Raw genomic sequence first — 17,059 nt, 5'->3', positions numbered from 1 at the left:
AACTGGCTCACCACAGTCAGATTGCAGAAGAGATGGCACTTGGACGTTTGGGACAGCCAAGCTGAAAAACAGGCTTGGCTGCTCAGTAGGGATGCTAGCATGGGAATCTAGAGGCCCAGTACCACTGTGGGACTGGGATCAAAGTTCCCACGTGGAAGTGCCTTACAGTTCTCCATGTGACTTACTGGTCGAAACAAAGGTTGGTTCTGCTTGCACCTCGTTATGAGCATTCTGCCATATTCTTATGTGAGTTCATCAGGCTTTCCTCCAAATCTCCTTCATCGGCAAGGCTTCTTTCCACCATCTTTCCCACTGTTACCTGCATTCCTGCAGCTAACTGCCTCTGACCCTTGTTTTTAATTGGTCCATCCTACTCTTTTACTCAGAGCTCATGAGCAAGGTCCGTATTGCTTCCTTGTGGAGAGTAGCTTCCTCCACTCTTAAGTGAGATTATATAGTAAAAGGTTTGATGACGGGGTACCTCTGAGAGCGGGAGGAGTGGGTTCCAGCACAAGACTTGGCTGAATGACAACACTTCTGTGGTAGGCGGATCCACATTACCCGGGCCACCCTGCAGTACCTGAATGAGGACTATGAAGTGGAGCCAGGACATGGGGGCGAGCGCAACGCTTACCTGAAGGAGCATAACATTGAGACCTTCTTCATTGTGGGCTGCAGCCAGAAGCGGGTGAGTCCTGTGGGGAGGCCGTGACTGTGATTTGCTTGGGGGCAAGAAGAGAGAACTTAAATGACCATCATCTGGAAGGCGAATGTTCTGGCCTCTGGAGCTGAAGTAACAGAAGCTGTGAAACAGACACGCCGGCTCTAGGGAATGATGTCTTAAAATACCTGTTTCCATTTGTTGTTCTTTCTGTTTCATATCTCCATATTCCACGCTTCCTGCCAATAGAAAGAAGAGAAAGCGATATTAGCCAAGCTGCAGCGAGCCCAGGCAAATTCCACAGAAGGTCTGGTGCCTCGCTGGGTCCCCGAGCGCTCATTTCCACGGAACAAGGACTCTAAGGCGTTACGACAGATGGTGAGTCCTGGGTTTGCTTGAGGCTGTACCTGGGAAAGGAGATAGGATGGCATAACATATTATCCGATTCTGATTTTTCTTTCATTGCCCTTGGTACTCCTGCTGCAAATGCTATAGAGCATACCTTTCCTGGCATTGAACTGAAAGGAGGATAACCTGAATTTAAGATAAGTGTAATGAATAGATGGAAAACATGATGAGCACCGCAAAAAAATTCTATGCAGTGCCCTATGTCCTGGCTTGTCAACTTTGGGTTGTCCACTCAAGCTGAAAGCAACTCCTGGAGATTCCTCCCCCATGCCACCCCCAGTCCATTATACTTCTCTTATTATACTTCAGAAGTATAGACTTGTATACAGGTAGTGTATGATAGACTTGTATACAGGTAGTCCTCACTTAACAACCACAATAGGGAATAGAAAATTCACTGTTAGGTGAAGCGGTCATTAAGCGAGGCATCACGTGACTGCACCCAATTTCATGACATTTTTTGCAGCAGTCATTAAGCAAATCACCATGATCATTAAGTGAATCGTGGTCGCTAAGCAAATCACGCAATTCCCCATTGATTTTGCTTGCCGGAAGCCAGCTGTGAAGGTCACAAATGGCGATCACATGACCCTGGGATGCTGCAACTGTCGTAAGTGCAAGCTGGTTTCCAAATGCCCAGATTGTGATCATGTGACCACAGGGATGCTGCGACAGTCTTAAGTGTGAGGACCAGTTGTAAGTAGCTTTTAGCACTGTCGTAACTTTGAATGGTTGCTAAATGAATGGTCGTTAACCAAGGGCTACCTGTATTGGGATGCACATATGGATGTACTATATATATGCCAGAAGTCACATTCCAAAAAATGGAAGGGTTAAGATAAAAAATACATTTATATTTCTATTGATTGATTTAAATACTATTAACTAAAATTAATTGCCTGTGAAAAAGGTACCTTTTGGTGGTACCTCTCAGGGCAGCTTACCCAGATAATAATACAACTGTAATTTCCCTCATATGCAGATAAGGTGAAATGAAAGTGTAACTGGATGGAGAAGGAAAGAACTTAGATAAATAAACATAAATCCTGTTTAGACATTAAAAAGGAGTTAAATTCACCAGGCAAACAGCCCTTCCCAAGCAACAGCTAATAATCAGATTAATATGAAAAGGCATCCGTGCTTCTATTCTTTTTAGAAATATAAGAGCCTTCCCCACTTCCAAATTCCCAGGTAATTATTTGGGAAAATACTTGGTTGTCCTGTTGATAAAGTAGAGGTGTGCAATATTCAGATCCAGAGGGCAAAGGCGTTTTGGATCTGGTACAGGTTCCGTCGCTTTACCTTTGGGTGCAGGCCCCCAAACTAGATTTGAAACATCTTTGTCCACTGTGGATGTGAAAACTGCACAGCTCTAAAATACAGTATTCTTCCAACCAAGGATAGAAGTTCTGCAAAGCCTTTTCCTCATAAGCTCTGAACCCAAAAGCCCAGTTCATACATGATACTAAGTGAACTGTAATATGGTTTGTTCAGATCTCTAGCAACCGTTAGCTTTCTCTTTCCTGCAGCCTGGCAAAGGAGAAGTGGAATATCAAAAAGGGGAAAAATGTGGTGTCACAGAGGGAATGTCTCTCTCTGCCTATGGCTTGTTTCAGTCTTTTCCCATTGACAGATTATCCCTTGGGAAATATGGCTCTTCACAGAAAAAAAGGTTGCTTACCCCATCACTAAAATAAAGGCTCTCTCAGTTCTGGTATAGCATCCAGAAATGCTTCTCTGTACAATCTGATGTATAGGTAGTACAGCGAAGGTATCCTTTCTTGATCTTGACACTTACTATGCAGCAAGGGAGAAAACTAAAGGGAAAAAGAGATTGGCTTCAGGATCTCTGGCTAAAAATCCTAAACGTTGTTTGTGGTCTAGAATGGTGCTCAAAGTACAGGAATGCTCTCCTGGGTTGAAAACTCCTGGGTTGGCCTTGCAGGGCAGTGGGGATGGGATGGGAGAAATTGCTTAAGGCCATAATAATAAAACTACAGTAGCATAATATAGTAGGATAACTGTCAATAAAACTGTATATAATGTGTCAGAGCTAGAGTTTATATCATCTCTGTGAAAAACAGACTGTTGTTGACCTGAGCAGTAAGGAAAAAAGTAACATCACCACCCTTGTTGTAATTCTTACTTCCTTGCTACTCAGCAGTAGAACCTTCTCCTCCACACCCACACCCAGAACGATCTGTGCCAGTTGGAAGCTTTGGGAAAAATCTGCCTAAGTAACACTTCTCATAAACTGAAGGCTTGAGAGGAGATTATATGGAAGGTTTTCTACTGTCCCATTTCCCATGAACCTACTTGCATTTCTAGGGAGACTCTGCTCCACTTCTGCCTCTTGAAATATCATGGGGTATAATTACTTGCCATAGAGCCTTGGAATTTGGTATTCATTCATTCATTCATTCATTCATTCATTCATTCATTCATTCATTCATTCATTCATTCATCTGCTGTGTTTCAACCTTTTCCTCTAGCTTTTTTCTTGTGCTGATTTTTATTATTTTAATTGTCAAGTGCTTAAATATATTTAAGCTTCTTTAAGATTTATTGGAGTTTTATTAGTCCTAGTCACTGAGTTAGATAGATTTAAAGGGGGTGAGACAAGTTCATGAAGATAAGGCTATCAGTGGCTAGTACTTTGACTGTATTTTACTTCCAATATCAAGAGGCAATATTGTCCTTAAACAGGTGAATAGGAGGGTACTTATCTCACTTGTACTGTATACAGAACAGGTATATAGAACAACAAGAGGCAGTTGGACGGTCACTGTAAGAACAGAGTATTGGAGCAGCAAAGTATGTTCTGACTCATCTTGGCTCTTCTTAAGCTCTTAAATGAATGCTCCATCTTTGATGAAATCAGCCAGTCAGAACTTATAATTGCTATTTTGCACGCTACTATTCCTGGTGTGAGGAGTTCTTGAGGTGGTTGGCAGCTGGGAGTGTTCAGAATCTCTCTGTTGGAATTCGCTTTGGACATGTTGGTGGCAGCCATTTGGAACCAGGGAGATTCTCCCAGAAGCAATTTCAAATGAAATTTGGTTGTAAGTAGGTGTCTCCCTGGTAATGAGGCAAGCTTATTAGCAAGGGAAAATACTATGGTTTTCATGCTTGAATTACTTGGAGCAATTGTGCTTGGGTGAAGGAATGAGGATTGCTGCTTCTGTGTGTGTACACACACACACCCTACATGTCTTCCTGGTGATGCAACAGAATCCTGATCCTGTTTTTTTCCTGGTTTTGTTCCACCCCAACCATCACAGTCCACCTGTAGGCATTGAGCATCCTCATTGGGCTGTTTTGATTCTCCCCTAGGAGATTTTTTTTCCCCTCAATGTGTTTTTTTACTCCCATAAGAATTGGAGTTCTCTGGTGGCAATGTTTTAACTACAGAACTACATAAGGATTAACATGCAGTGCACTGAGCTTGTTATTAATATATAAAATTATGCCGAGGAAATAGAATGGCCTGTTAGATTTCAAGCCAGGGATACCATTCTTGAATGCTCTCCAGCCACACAGAAAGTAATACATCTGAAGGAGCTCAGTTCTAACACCTGCTGGGCTGTACGCCTCTTTTATTCACAGGAAGTTGTTCTAACACGGGGAAGAATTGAGCTCTCACTCTGCCTCCCCCCACCTATTCTACAGTTTTCCACTGCACACATGATGCAGAACTAAAGAGGAATTTGAAACAAGTACCTTTCCACATTTTGTTTCTATTACCCGTAACAACCTGCCGCTTACCTTTCCCACCCTTCACTTCCCAGGTTCCTTCGGCTTTTCTTAGGTGGCATAGAATCTAGTTTTCCTTGAGCATTTCCTTCTTCCTTCCTGCCATCACTTCCTTGGGTTCTCTGCTTTTCTCTGTTCTTTGTCCCCTTTTGCTGAAGAAAACTATGGATCATGGGAATAACCGCATAAAGTAAGAGGGAGCAGCACTTCTAAGACTTATGGGACTGAGATGGTGGGAATGTTTTGAAATGGTCAAGATTGCAACAAAGCTTTGAGAAATAGAATTCTGTCATTCATGTTAAATACGCTGCCTTCTGCAGAATCTAGAGAATCCTAGTTTTATTTCATCGACTGAAATAGGAGCGGGGATTTGATAATAGAGATATGGAATCCATAAGTTTAAATAGCAGTTTATGTCTGGTTGGGACTCACAACAGCCTTTCAGTTAATTACCAGAATCCTGTTGAATCTTAAGCTATCCCTGGATTCAAAAAGATAAAAAATGTTAGGTCTTTTTAATGAATCACAATAGGTGCTGATTCTTTCTCAGGCCCCTATTCCTTTGCTTTGCATATGTTAGAACTGGAAAAGCCTAAATCACCAGTTTTTTTCTTGCCCTGCATTAATTTAAGGTTGTCGGGGATTTAAACAGATTGCCTGGCTTCAGGCATCTTGCTCAGCCAGGATGTGGTTGTTTGGTTTTGACTTAGCATGTTGTATGAACCTAGCCATTATGGTACAGTATATAAAACATGCTTCGGGTCTTACTGAAACCACCCAGTTGTGGTTTATTCAACAGAGCAAACTGTGGCTTAGCATGATAAGTGAATCCAGTCAATGCCAGCTCTGTATGGAGGCTGGTTCCTTGAAATACTTGTTCATTTCTTAGTCCCTGTGATTTGCTTCTTCTATCATGAATTCTGTTCCAGTCTTCCATTCTGCAGCTTCCTCCCTTCAGTGTCAAGATGCAGATTAAATCTGCTATCCGAGCAAAACAAGCTAGTTTATATCATTAGAATCACCCCCATCTCCCACATTTAGGGGTAATTTGCTGTTCATCAGTGGCATTCTTGGTGGTTGCTAAGTGAGAATCCCTAGTCTCCTGTCATTCATTGCTGCAGGTTGCTTTTGATTTGTGGTGGGCAGTTGGTTGCTATGGTACAGTTTGTTTATGAATTTGGGCAATGTAGCATCTGTTGCCATGATACTGCTTGCATCGGAGAGGGAGTTCCACTGATAACTTCTTAGTAGCTGAGCTGCCAGTTGCTGACATGCATTGTCTGACAAGTTTTTGTTGCCCTGGTACTAATGACTGTAGCACAGTCTGCCCGTGCCCTTTGGTCAGAGCATCTGTTGTGGCTGCTTTAATCCATCACAGTGGAAGAGTTTGTTAGTTGTTAAAATGCTGAAGGATCCTATCTATTATGTATTACTGTTCCATGAAGTACTTTGGGGTCACTCTACTCTGCCCTTAGTAGGAATTGGACTTTGTTTAAAAACAACTGCCTTTTTGTGTTAATTTCCTTATCACAGTCAGATCACTTTATATCTCTTTATGGGGCTGCCTTAGAGCATCAGTTCTGCCGTACTGAATGGCAGGGTCTGAAAGAGGCATTCCAAGTCCATTCATTTAAACAGGGTCCAGATTTCTCAGACCAATTCTAAAGGCATTCTTGCTTAATCCTAGGAGGTTTGAGATGAAGAAGATGAGGCCCACATATGCATTGATTGATTATGTGCCATCGAGTCACTTTTGACTCCTAGCGGCCACATCGGATTTTCTCCATGACAGTCTATCTCTAAGCTGTTCATGAGTCACACCCATGAGTCTCTGTAATGCTGTCTTGTGCATTTGAATGGATACAGAGAAAACTGCAGGATTTTCTTGGAGCTGCAGGATGGTTTCCATTGATGGGAATTCTGGCTTTTTCTTCCATTCCCCATCCTAAAGTCAAGGCACTGTGGCACCTTGCAGTCATTTCTCAGACCTCTTTGGTGGATCTGAATTTGCCATGCCCCCGTAGAATGGCCTTTTCATTTCTTTCAAACCCAGTGGAACATTGGGATGAAATTTTGTGATTGAGATTTTGTCTGTCCGTCAGTGCAATAACTCTCTGAAAACAAAAAAGAATGGGAGCAAATTTGGTGTTGGGGAGAAACTGGTGAAAGGAAGATTGGGATTGAAAATGCGCCAGATCAGGCTGTGGGCTGCCAAAAAAACCCCAAACTCCAGTTCATCCCTGTAGGAAAGGCACTTGGGCAACAGCTAGGAGAGTTGCTGATTTCTCCATTCTAAGCTCCTTCCTGCATCTCTTCTGGTCATGTGACCCAGAATGTAACTGCTGTTAAGAGGTTGAAAAGAATTCCAGTAGCCTTCACCACTTTGTTTTTCTCTGCCACGAGACAGATACCGATGGGATGGGGTGTTGGCTGGAGTGCCCATTTGCCCCACACTCATAGACCAATTTGGAGCAGCCGTTACCAGTTCCTGAGGCTCCTTAGTGCTTGTGCTGGAGGCATGTGTGAGGCAGCGTGAGTGTGATTCAGAGGGTTGTTTGAGGGGGCTGGGAATAGCTCTATTTGCAAATGCCCTGAGTCACATTCTGTCAGATGAATTTCGGTTGTTCAGAGCCATAATAGAGTGTTTGGAGTAATGCAGACCGCATACTACACACTAAAGCCATTTCTTTTTTCAGCATATTATCGTAGCCAGGAATGGTTTGACTGGAAGGCTCTGAGTGGCTGACTGCATGGTTGATCCTGGCTGTCTTGTTAAAGGAGGCAGTGGAACAGTCATTCCTGAAAAGGGCCACCCAGGGCCCAGGTTATTTTTCCCAATTATTGATAACTCTTCCTGTGGCTTAGTTCTTGAGGAGAGAGTAGCTGCATTATTCTAGTCACTGTCAGATGAAGCTGATTTTTCAGTATGTTTTCTGGCCCGCTTTTGGCACAAAGAATGTGTTGTTTAATGTTGGGAGAAGGAGAATGCTAATTCTCCTGGATCTTTCAGTGCCATCAGTCAAAATGTCTTCTTGGAGCAGCTAACTTGCAGAACAATGTGGAAGTGCTTCTCTTCAGTGATTTCAGCTTTACCACAACAGCTATTTCCAGAAGGTGATTCTGAAATTCTGTTGGTAGCAGTTGTGCTGTCCATTCCCCAGTCCTTCCTATGCGCATGAAATGCCTGAGGTCATATGGGGCTCTGGAATACAGTGTTGTCAGTGCACAGAAACCATCCAAGTCTACTACTGTACAAGTAGTCCTTGACTTACAACCATTTGTTTAACAACCATTTGAAGTTATGATGGCACTGAAAAAAGTGATTTATGACTCATCCTCACACGACTGGTGCAGTGTCCCCACAGTCTCGTGATCAGAACGCGGGCACTTGGCAACTGGCATGTATTTATGATGGTTGCAGCTTCCTGGGGTCTCATGATTGCCATTTGCGACCTTCCCAGGGGGCTTCTGACAAGCAAAGTCAATGGGGAAAGCCAGATTCACTTAATGACCATGGCAAAAAGGTCGTAAAATTGGGCGTAATTTACTTAATAACCACATTGCTTAGCGACAGAAGTTCTAGTCCCAACTGTGGTCATAAATCAAGGACTACCTGCATTCATTTTCATCTAATTCAGGAAAAGTAATTTAAATGCTGAACTTTCATGTAAGATAAATCAGGGAGTAAATAAGGCCTAAGTAACTGAAGCTCAGTCCAAGCAAAATGGAAAGGTTCTCTGACCAGAGAAGGATAGGTGTGTTTGAGCCTGTCTCAGGTCAAATTGTATCCTCCATAAGGAATGGATTTGTAATTCTGAGATGCTATTACTTTGCCTTGGAAGTCCAAACCAGCTTCCATGATATACAGGTTCCTCTCATCTTCAGAGGTATGCTGAGGGTGTCTCTTCTTCACAGAGGTCACCTGGCTGCAACATTGTATGCCCTGATAATATCCCATTTAAGTTACTGTAATGATTGATTGTAGATAGTATTGCCTTTGAAGACAGGTTGGAAGTTTTAGCTGGTACAAAATCCACAGCTAGACTGTTGATCAGGACTGGGTAGTTTGATCATATCTCACTAATTTTTGAAACAACAGTGGCTTCCCAACCATTTCTAAGCATGACTGTGTTTTGGTCTTTTCAATTTCTATAATGATTTGGACCCAGCACATACAAGTTCTTCACTTTTTTCTTTCATGTGAAGTAAGGTAGATGGTGGAACTGAGATAGGATTTTCTCAGGGTGGTCTTCCATATTTGTCTTGGAGAGGTTTGCCGGATGCCAACTTTGATCTTCTTAGATGGCAGGTAAAGACTGCTTTTTATTAGCCCAAGTTTTTTAGCTGCTATTATTTATTTCACCTTACTGGTCTGATATGGTCATAACATAGAGGTAGATGTTATGACCATATCAGACCGGTAAGGTGAAATAAATAATTCATTCTTTCTTTGGCTAAAAATAATTAGTTAATGATGAATAGCACTTCTAAAATAATTGTAATTGATGATCACTCTAGAAGCCTTTTGGGCTCAAGCAGCAGGCTATATACATATATAGTGGTAGGAATTTGAGTTATCTGGGCCAATTGTGCCCTCTAATACCGCCCTCCCTTTTTTGGCCCTGTTTGGTCAAGTAACACCAGTGGAATAGTCTCCCCAAAGACTGTCAGGATAAGGAATACTTGAATTATGCCTGAAGCCAGAGATTGAATAGGAAAAAGGAGACTTCTCTAAGGCAGAGGAGGTTGGTAATTACTGTTCTCTCCAATAACGTTTCCAAACTCTCCTTGAACCTCTTTCCCACACCTATAAGTTGAGCATTAACCAGCCAGCAGGCCTCCCTGCTTCTTAGCCGTAAATCTCAGCTGTGCTAGGACAAGCCGTAAGATGATGTTGTCTTGTTGGCCAAAGGCCAGCCCAAGCCAGCCAGATTTATTGTACCTACCTGTGTGTGTGAAATGGGAGTGAGAGTCCAGGGAAGGGATCTGCTTCTGTTCCCTGTGCTGGAATAATGAAGTGCACAGCCAACCAGCTTATCAGTTTCCTTTCTCAGTTCTACAGAGGTTTGGAGAAAAAGGGTGATCTAGAGGGTGCTGTTTTTGAACTTTTTTTAATGGAACAAGCTCACAAATACCACCCTTCCTTATCTATCTTGGGTGTATACTGCCAGGAATATCTAATTTGGGACACATGCATGGGAATACTAACAATCCCAAGTATGTTCAGTGAATGTCTGCCAAAAAAAAAACAGTGAGAAAAATGTAGATTGAAGACTTTGTAGCTGGCAACTTTTACTAGGGGCAGTCTTCCCAAAATTGCTGCCTTCCATAGGTATCAGAATTACAATTTCCAGGATTCTTGGGAGCATAGTCACCAGCATGCTGGAAGTTGTAGTCTCAATTTGAGGAATACTGTAACCACATTATTACAAACCTTCACCAGGTACAGGATTAATAATACAGGTAGCCCTTGCTTACTGACCTACTAGTTCAGTGACCCTGTGAAGTTGCAACGGTGCTGAATGAGTGGTACTTATCACTGGTCCTTGAAGTTCCAGCCGTTGCACCACCCCCGTGGTCACGTGGTCGTGATCCGGGCACTTGGCAGCCAGCTTGCACTTATGATGGTTGCAGCAACCTGCAGTCACATGATCACCATTTGTGACCATCCCTGCTGACTTCCCACAAGCAAAGTCAATGGGGAAACCAGCAGGGAAGGTTGCAAGTTGCTTGGGTGTGTCTCCCTCACCCAACAGCAGCCACCCCGGGCCCAAACATGTTTGCACGCACCACTACAACCACCCATACACCCTCCCCCACCTGGCTTGTGATCCGCCTGGGACTTGCAACTTCTAGCCAGCTTCCCTACTGACTTTGGTTGTTGGAAGCCAACAGGAAGCTGCAAGGAAGTCCTTGCTTAATGATCCGTGATTCTTGCTTAAGGACAGGAATGGGGACTGCTGGGATTGCTGTCGCTAAGCAATGTGATCACATGACATCGCCCTTTATAACTGCATCACTTAGTGATGAAAATTCCAGTCTCAGTTACCATTTTTAAGCAAGGGCTACCTGTATTCCCTTGCAATTACTAAGTTTTTCTGCATTTTGGAATTGACTGTAAAGGGAGTGGGTGGTATCAGAGTTTTTAGTATACTGTGCACTCTTGAAAATGATACCCCTCTCTCTTTTTCTCTAGGGTATTGATGATTCCAGCAAAGACAAGTGAGTGCCTTCATTTTACCACCTCCTTGGGGTTTTGACAGTGGGGAGGGAGAAAATCCTTCTAGCCAGAGTCCCTAAACTATCCTGTGGCAATGCAGGAAAGATGGCAACAATTGCAGAGATGGTGGGCTTCACATTGAAAAGATCTGTCTCCTGCCTCTCTGTGCTCTCTCCAACTTGAACTTTTCTCTCCCCTAGCCGAAGTACGCAGGAAGCCTTAAATCCTGAAGATGAGGTAGATGAGTTCTTGGGTAGGGCCATTGATGCTCGAAGTATTGACCAGCTGCGCAAGGATCATGTCAAACGTTTTCTGCTCACTTTCCAGAAACCTGAGTTGGAGAGAAAGGTATTTCCCTTCTCTCCCTAAGAATCAAGGTTTCAGATTGGACACAAAGTCATTTGTTCCTCAATTCCTCGGTAATTTTTTTTCTTCTCTTTTAATCCTATAGTATTCCAAAAAGGTGGATACTCGTTTTGGTAGCTACGTGGCTTGCACCATGCTAGTCTTCTGCTTCATTTGTTGCATCCAGATAGTCATCTTCCCGCAGTGAGTGACATATGTACAAGCATATGCTCATCGTGTACTCTTTCTCCAGACATATTATGTACATAGGCATGTGCACACACATGCTGAAGGTATATCAATGGAAAGATTTTAGTGCACACAGTATATGTTACATCTTTGGAACAGACACATTGATATATAGTCAACAGTGGCCACATGCTGCAGTACATACAGATGCAGAGACCCAAGCGCATCACAACAAATTCCACAATGCTTACCATGATGTGCTGGGCCTGGAAGCAATATTAAATAGCTTCTAATGCTCCAAGGAAGCTGAAAGTTCAAATTAAGTGGGCAAGACTGAGGAGACAGCTTGAGCCAATTGACTGTGGAGTAATCCAAATAAAAATGGCAAGTTATCTTATATACGTACACACCATGCACACACACATAAATTTCCAGCTTTGCCTTAAAATTAGTAGTGTGTGAAGGGGTCATCAGTGTAGAAACAACAACATGAGAAGGAGAGTAGTGTATTCTCTGGGAGGGTTTTGTTTTGAAGCTGATGTTTGAACAAAGCAAAGTGAAAGGGGTCATGAAGCAATGGACCCCCGAGTGCTTTGTGACATAGCTGCGGAACATACCTCAGTGCTGTACACAGCATCATAGTGCAAAATTGGTGCAATGTACTTTAAGAACATTGTATTTCCCCTCATAATTTGATTCCTCCAGATGTGTTGGATTATGAACACCCATAATCCCCAGCCAACATTGGCTGTGTTGGGGATCGTGGGAGTACTACTCCATCATCCCTGAAGGGCTCAAGTTGGGGAAGGTCAGGTCTGTATATCAGCAAGTAGTGAAAAGATTAATTTAATGGTAGTGCCCTGATTTCTGAGACTAACTGCACTCTTTCTTCCCACAGTTCCCCTCTGATGCTTGGTGCCTACATCAGTATCTTCATCATCCTGGCCTCCATTCTTTTTGTGTGTGCCATCTATTCCTGCCTTGGTGTAAGTTACTCTTTCTTCACTGGAACCACACAAATGAGCAAACCTTGATTTGTTCTGACTTTGTTTCCACCAGCTGTGAACCCTACTTGGGCACATCTTACTGAGGGTGTAGATGTATGTAATTTTCCATGTGGAGCATTCTTCCCCAGCTTGGTACCACTGAGGTGTGTTTGGGACTACAGTGCCTAGAATTTCTAGCCAGCCTGATGATAACCCACCTGAAAAGCACCTGCTTGTGGAAAGCCAGTTCAGAGCTTATGGTATTTTATTATGGGGTCTTCCCTTTTGCACTGGCTCCTGCCAAGCTGCCAGTGGAGGAAAGAAGGCAAAACAAAGTAGCAGGAGGATCCTCTTTAAGCTGTTTGGACCAGTAATCAAGCAAGATTTGGAGTTTCTTCTTTTTGCCAGATTGGGGAAATAGAAAAATGAAAGTTGCCTTATACATACCAGGCCAGATTATTAATCCAACTTCTCCAGTATTGTCTCCAGTATTATTGGAAAATAATATTGTCTACAGTTTTCATTAGTATTACATTATCGTTATCTGCTGAGTGCAGTTCAGCTTCTCAGCAGACAGTCGGAATCTCCACTGTAGAGTCTTCTAGGTTAAAGACTGCTGTGAGCTTGACTCCTCATATCTGGCTCTGGGGTCACCAGGCCCAGGGAGATGAAGGGGAATTAGCTGAAAGTGATGAGAGTGGTGGTAATATCAGCATCCCTTTACTCATTCAACCTTTTCCAACCCCCTGTAGCCTTTTCCTGCCACCTTACAGCGTATTTCTCGCAAGATCATCCAATCCCGAATCAACAGCACCGTCACTGGCGTTGCCTCCATCCTGCTCGTCTTCATCTCTGCCTTTGTCAACATGGTATGAGGAACAGGGAGGGGCAAAGAAGCTGGAGGAGGGCTGAGGTGCAAAGGTCTTGAACGGTGGGGGCAACTTGCAAGCTGGTCAGAGGGTAGTCAATAAAACGTGCACAAAGGTTGCTGTAGGCAGAGACCATCAATGACAGAGTTTAAGTACTACAGCAAGCGATAGTAGAGTTTTTACCAGTTGCTGTAGTTTAGAAGTGAACTGCAGAGACCTGGTTGATATATAATGCCAAGTTATAAACGATGGTTTACAAACCACAATTGGCTGGTTTCACACATCACCCTAAATGAAAATCAAGCAAACCATACTAGGACTTAGCACTGGGTCTGAGTCCGCTCTGGTTAGTTTTTGAACAGAGGGACTGTGGCTTGAGTGACATCCTTATAGCCAGGCAGTCTTCTTTTAATTGCTTTGCTACTTTTTCTGATCAAAGAACATTGAGGACATCTAAAATTATACAAAATGCTGTTTGCCAGAAGAAAAAAAGGGAACCTGTATGCATTAATATTTCCCTAAATTGGGGCCATCTCTACTTGTTGGAATTGCAACTATCAGAGTTCCCAGGTGGCATGGCAAAGATGAGGAAAGGCCACTGGAAACTGTGGGCAGCAGTTTAACTTTCAAGTCCCTTTCAAATCTCAGAAACTCTTATTACCTGTCTGCATTCCTAGAGTCTCGAGGACTTTGGACACTGGCTTGTCATAAACCCAGTTACCCTAAACTGAGAGGGATCAGGTGGTTCCAAAACAACTGAGCAGCAACTCCTTAACTGAATTACCTTACCCTTTAGTTTGCTTGCAGTCGGCTCCGGCTCCAAGACTGTGTGGCTAGATTTCACAACATTACTCCATCTGAAGTAAAACCCTGTTACCTCCACACTCTCAACTACACCTTGGCGTCAGACACTCCACCCTGCCAAGGGAATGATGACTTGACCTGCAGTTTCCCTGAGGTATGTGCATTGGGGAAGGCTTTGGTATAGAAAATGGGGTTTGGGTAGGGCATGAGGGTGGAGATGTCAAGCTTTGGGCACAGGGGGCATTGAGCATTGGTTTTTCTTTCTGAGGGTTGTCTCCTTCTTCCTCCTTCACTCCATGTTGCCCTCCCAGAAGTACCTTGATAGGTGGACTGGCCTATCTTGGCCATGGAGTTTGCTTGAGTTTGAAATCTGGAATGGGGAAATGTGTTTGTGGAAGCAGGAGGAGAGTAAGAGGTAAGAGGCCTGCTGGATGAGAGACCTGAACTGTTGCTGGATGGTAAAAGTCTGCATCCGTCGTTTGGCTGACTCTGCTGGAATCAACAGCCAATTCTCCCCAGCAACTGGATGCTTACTAGCCTCCTGCCTCTGATACTCAAGGAGGAGACTCGTAACATCCATTGTGACTAGCTGTTGCCACATCTTGTTCCAGGGGAGAAAGCAGGGTTTGTGACGCTTTGAGAGAATTATTGTGAACTTCTGGGAACACATCTGGATTTGTAAGGGGAAGTCCTTACAAATTTCTGTCCTTTCTTCCTTCTAGTACTTCACTTACTCGGTGCTGCTGAGTCTACTGGCCTCTTCCGTCTTCCTGCACATCAGTAGCCTTAGGAAGCTGGCACTGCTGGTGGTAATGGAGGTGGTGTACTTGGCACTGGCTGAGGGACCGCAGGGCGTGCTGTTTGACAACTATGACTTGCTGGTGGCCACTAATGCTCTGTAAGAACCTCTCTCTCTAGGGGTGGGAATAATCTCAGTCTTTAGTCAGGTCTCAAAGTCCTCTGAAAATTTTGAGGTGAGTGAGGTGGTTCCCCAGTTCTTCTATACAGGTAGTCCTCGAGTTACGATGACAATTGGGACCAGAATTCCCATCGCTAAGTGATGTGGTCATAAAGTGTGATGTCACGTGACCACATCACTTAGCAACGGCAATCCCTGCAGTCTCTGTTGCCATCATTAAGCAAGGATTGTGGGTCATTAAGCAAGCACCTCCTTGCAACTTCCTGCCGGCTTCCAATAGCCAAAGTCAGTGGGGAAGCCGGCAAGAAGTTGCAAGTCCCAGGCAATATGCACACAGGCCAGCAGGCAGGTAAGTGTCTGCTGCCGGGTGGGAGAGGGTGTGCGAGGGTATATGAGTGGCTGGGGAAGCTGCACGAGTGACTGGGGAGGCGTGGTGTGAGCACAAGGCTTGGGGAGGATATGTGGGTGGTGGGGGAGGCACAGTGTGAGTGTGGAGGGGCTTGGGGTGGCTGCTGCCGGGTGGGAGAGGGTGTGCAAGGGTGCCTGGGCAGGGTGGGGGAGTGGTGGGGGAGGCGCAGTGCAAGGGCAGCTGGGCTTCAGATGGCTGCTGCCGGGTGGGGGAGGGTACACAAGTGGCTGGGGAGGTGCACCAGGAGTGCAGAGGGGCTCGAGGAGGGCGCGCAAGTGGGGGAGACTTACCTGAGCAACTTGCAACCTTCCCTGCCAACTTCCCCATTTGCTTGTGGGAAGCCAGCAGGGAAGGTCACAAATTGTGATTATGTCACTGTGGGACTCTGCAACTGTCATTAAGTGCGAGCCAGTTGTCATGAACCCTGTGACTGCAGGGTTGCTGGGATGGCCAGAACTTTGAGGACCCATCAAAACCACCACTTGTTCAGTGCTGTCGTAACTTCGAATGGTTGCTGAACGAGTGGTTGTTAACTGAGGACTACCTGTACCATCATCAGATTTGACATCCCCATGCTGTCATGAGTCTACCTTTGGAAATTATTGTAAAAGTATTAGTACTAGTGTGGATAACCACAATTATAATATAGCACCATCTTTTTACAGTAGGTTCTCCAATGCAGGGAGATGCTCTCATTTTTTAAAAAAATTGGCAGCCAAGAGCTGCTATGGGAGGACAATAATGTAATGATGTCCCCAAAAGGTATGAGATTTTTGGCCTCTTGAACTACCTACCTATCTACCAGTATTAAGCCTATCCAAGGCTTAACATACAACTTTTTATTTAGTTGGTTTTTTGCCAAAACAATTAGCAGGAAACTACACCAGTGTCCATCACTTTCTGCTGATATTTGGAAGTGCACATTTTTGGAGATGCAGAAAGATGGTTCCAGGAGACAGCCAAAAAAAAAGGGGAGGGGGTTGTTTCTTGTCCATGTGTGGCCCACCCTTGTTTACAGAATAACACCAGCAAAGAGATGTTCCTGCAGGGTAGGAAGCAGTCAGCTTTAAAGAGAGGGGCAAAATAAAAAGGTACCACGTACAGGCTCTGTTTGTGTGACACACTTCAGTCCAGTGATGCAATCGTAGCCCCTTGCCAATAGTTCTGGCAGCCCACCATTGCGCGAACTGGGTGAAAAACCATCCCTGAGCCCCCACCTACAGTACTTCCTCCAGTAAGTGCCTGGTGTTCTGTCAGTCCTTGTGCCAGGAGAGCATTGTATTGGCAACGAGTAGCACTTCTTGATCGACCAGGCAGGCAGCAGTAGGCAGGGCATGAGTGGAGCAGTCCATCAGTCATTTGGTGCCAAGGGCTGTTTCGTGGCTGCCAATGTTCTGCCAGTGAGTTCTGTAATGGACAGCCTTACTTCCTCAGGTGCTCCCTAGCTGACTTTTTTTTCTTAGAGATTGACTCGATGGGGCTTTATAGCAGCCCCA

At 44.3% G+C, this 17,059-nt stretch overlaps 1 protein-coding gene across 4 annotated transcripts in view; it reads left to right on the top strand.

The window, feature by feature from the left end:
* The window catches only part of ADCY6 (adenylate cyclase 6), a 53,327-nt gene that overhangs the window by 24,230 nt on the left and 12,038 nt on the right, over nt 1-17,059 (top strand). For all 4 annotated transcript variants that reach the window (XR_015795697.1, XM_007421250.4, XM_088138124.1 and 1 more), the window contains 9 exons: nt 547-688; nt 911-1,039; nt 11,019-11,044; nt 11,243-11,390; nt 11,494-11,591; nt 12,475-12,562; nt 13,315-13,431; nt 14,228-14,389; nt 14,958-15,133. Coding sequence is in view for 3 of the 4 variants with exons in the window: in XM_007421250.4 (XP_007421312.1) it covers nt 547-688; nt 911-1,039; nt 11,019-11,044; nt 11,243-11,390; nt 11,494-11,591; nt 12,475-12,562; nt 13,315-13,431; nt 14,228-14,389; nt 14,958-15,133 (1,086 nt within the window). In the remaining variant the exon portion in view is untranslated. The remainder of the gene's footprint in view (nt 1-546; nt 689-910; nt 1,040-11,018; nt 11,045-11,242; nt 11,391-11,493; nt 11,592-12,474; nt 12,563-13,314; nt 13,432-14,227; nt 14,390-14,957; nt 15,134-17,059) is intronic.

The sequence above is a fragment of the Python bivittatus genome, unplaced genomic scaffold (genome assembly GCF_059951505.1).
Source record: "Python bivittatus isolate LINGU-HERP-01145 unplaced genomic scaffold, Pbiv_v1 ctg000220_np1212, whole genome shotgun sequence".
In the NCBI taxonomy this organism is placed as follows: Eukaryota; Metazoa; Chordata; class Lepidosauria; order Squamata; family Pythonidae; genus Python; species Python bivittatus.
This window is presented reverse-complemented; position numbering and strand designations above follow the sequence as displayed.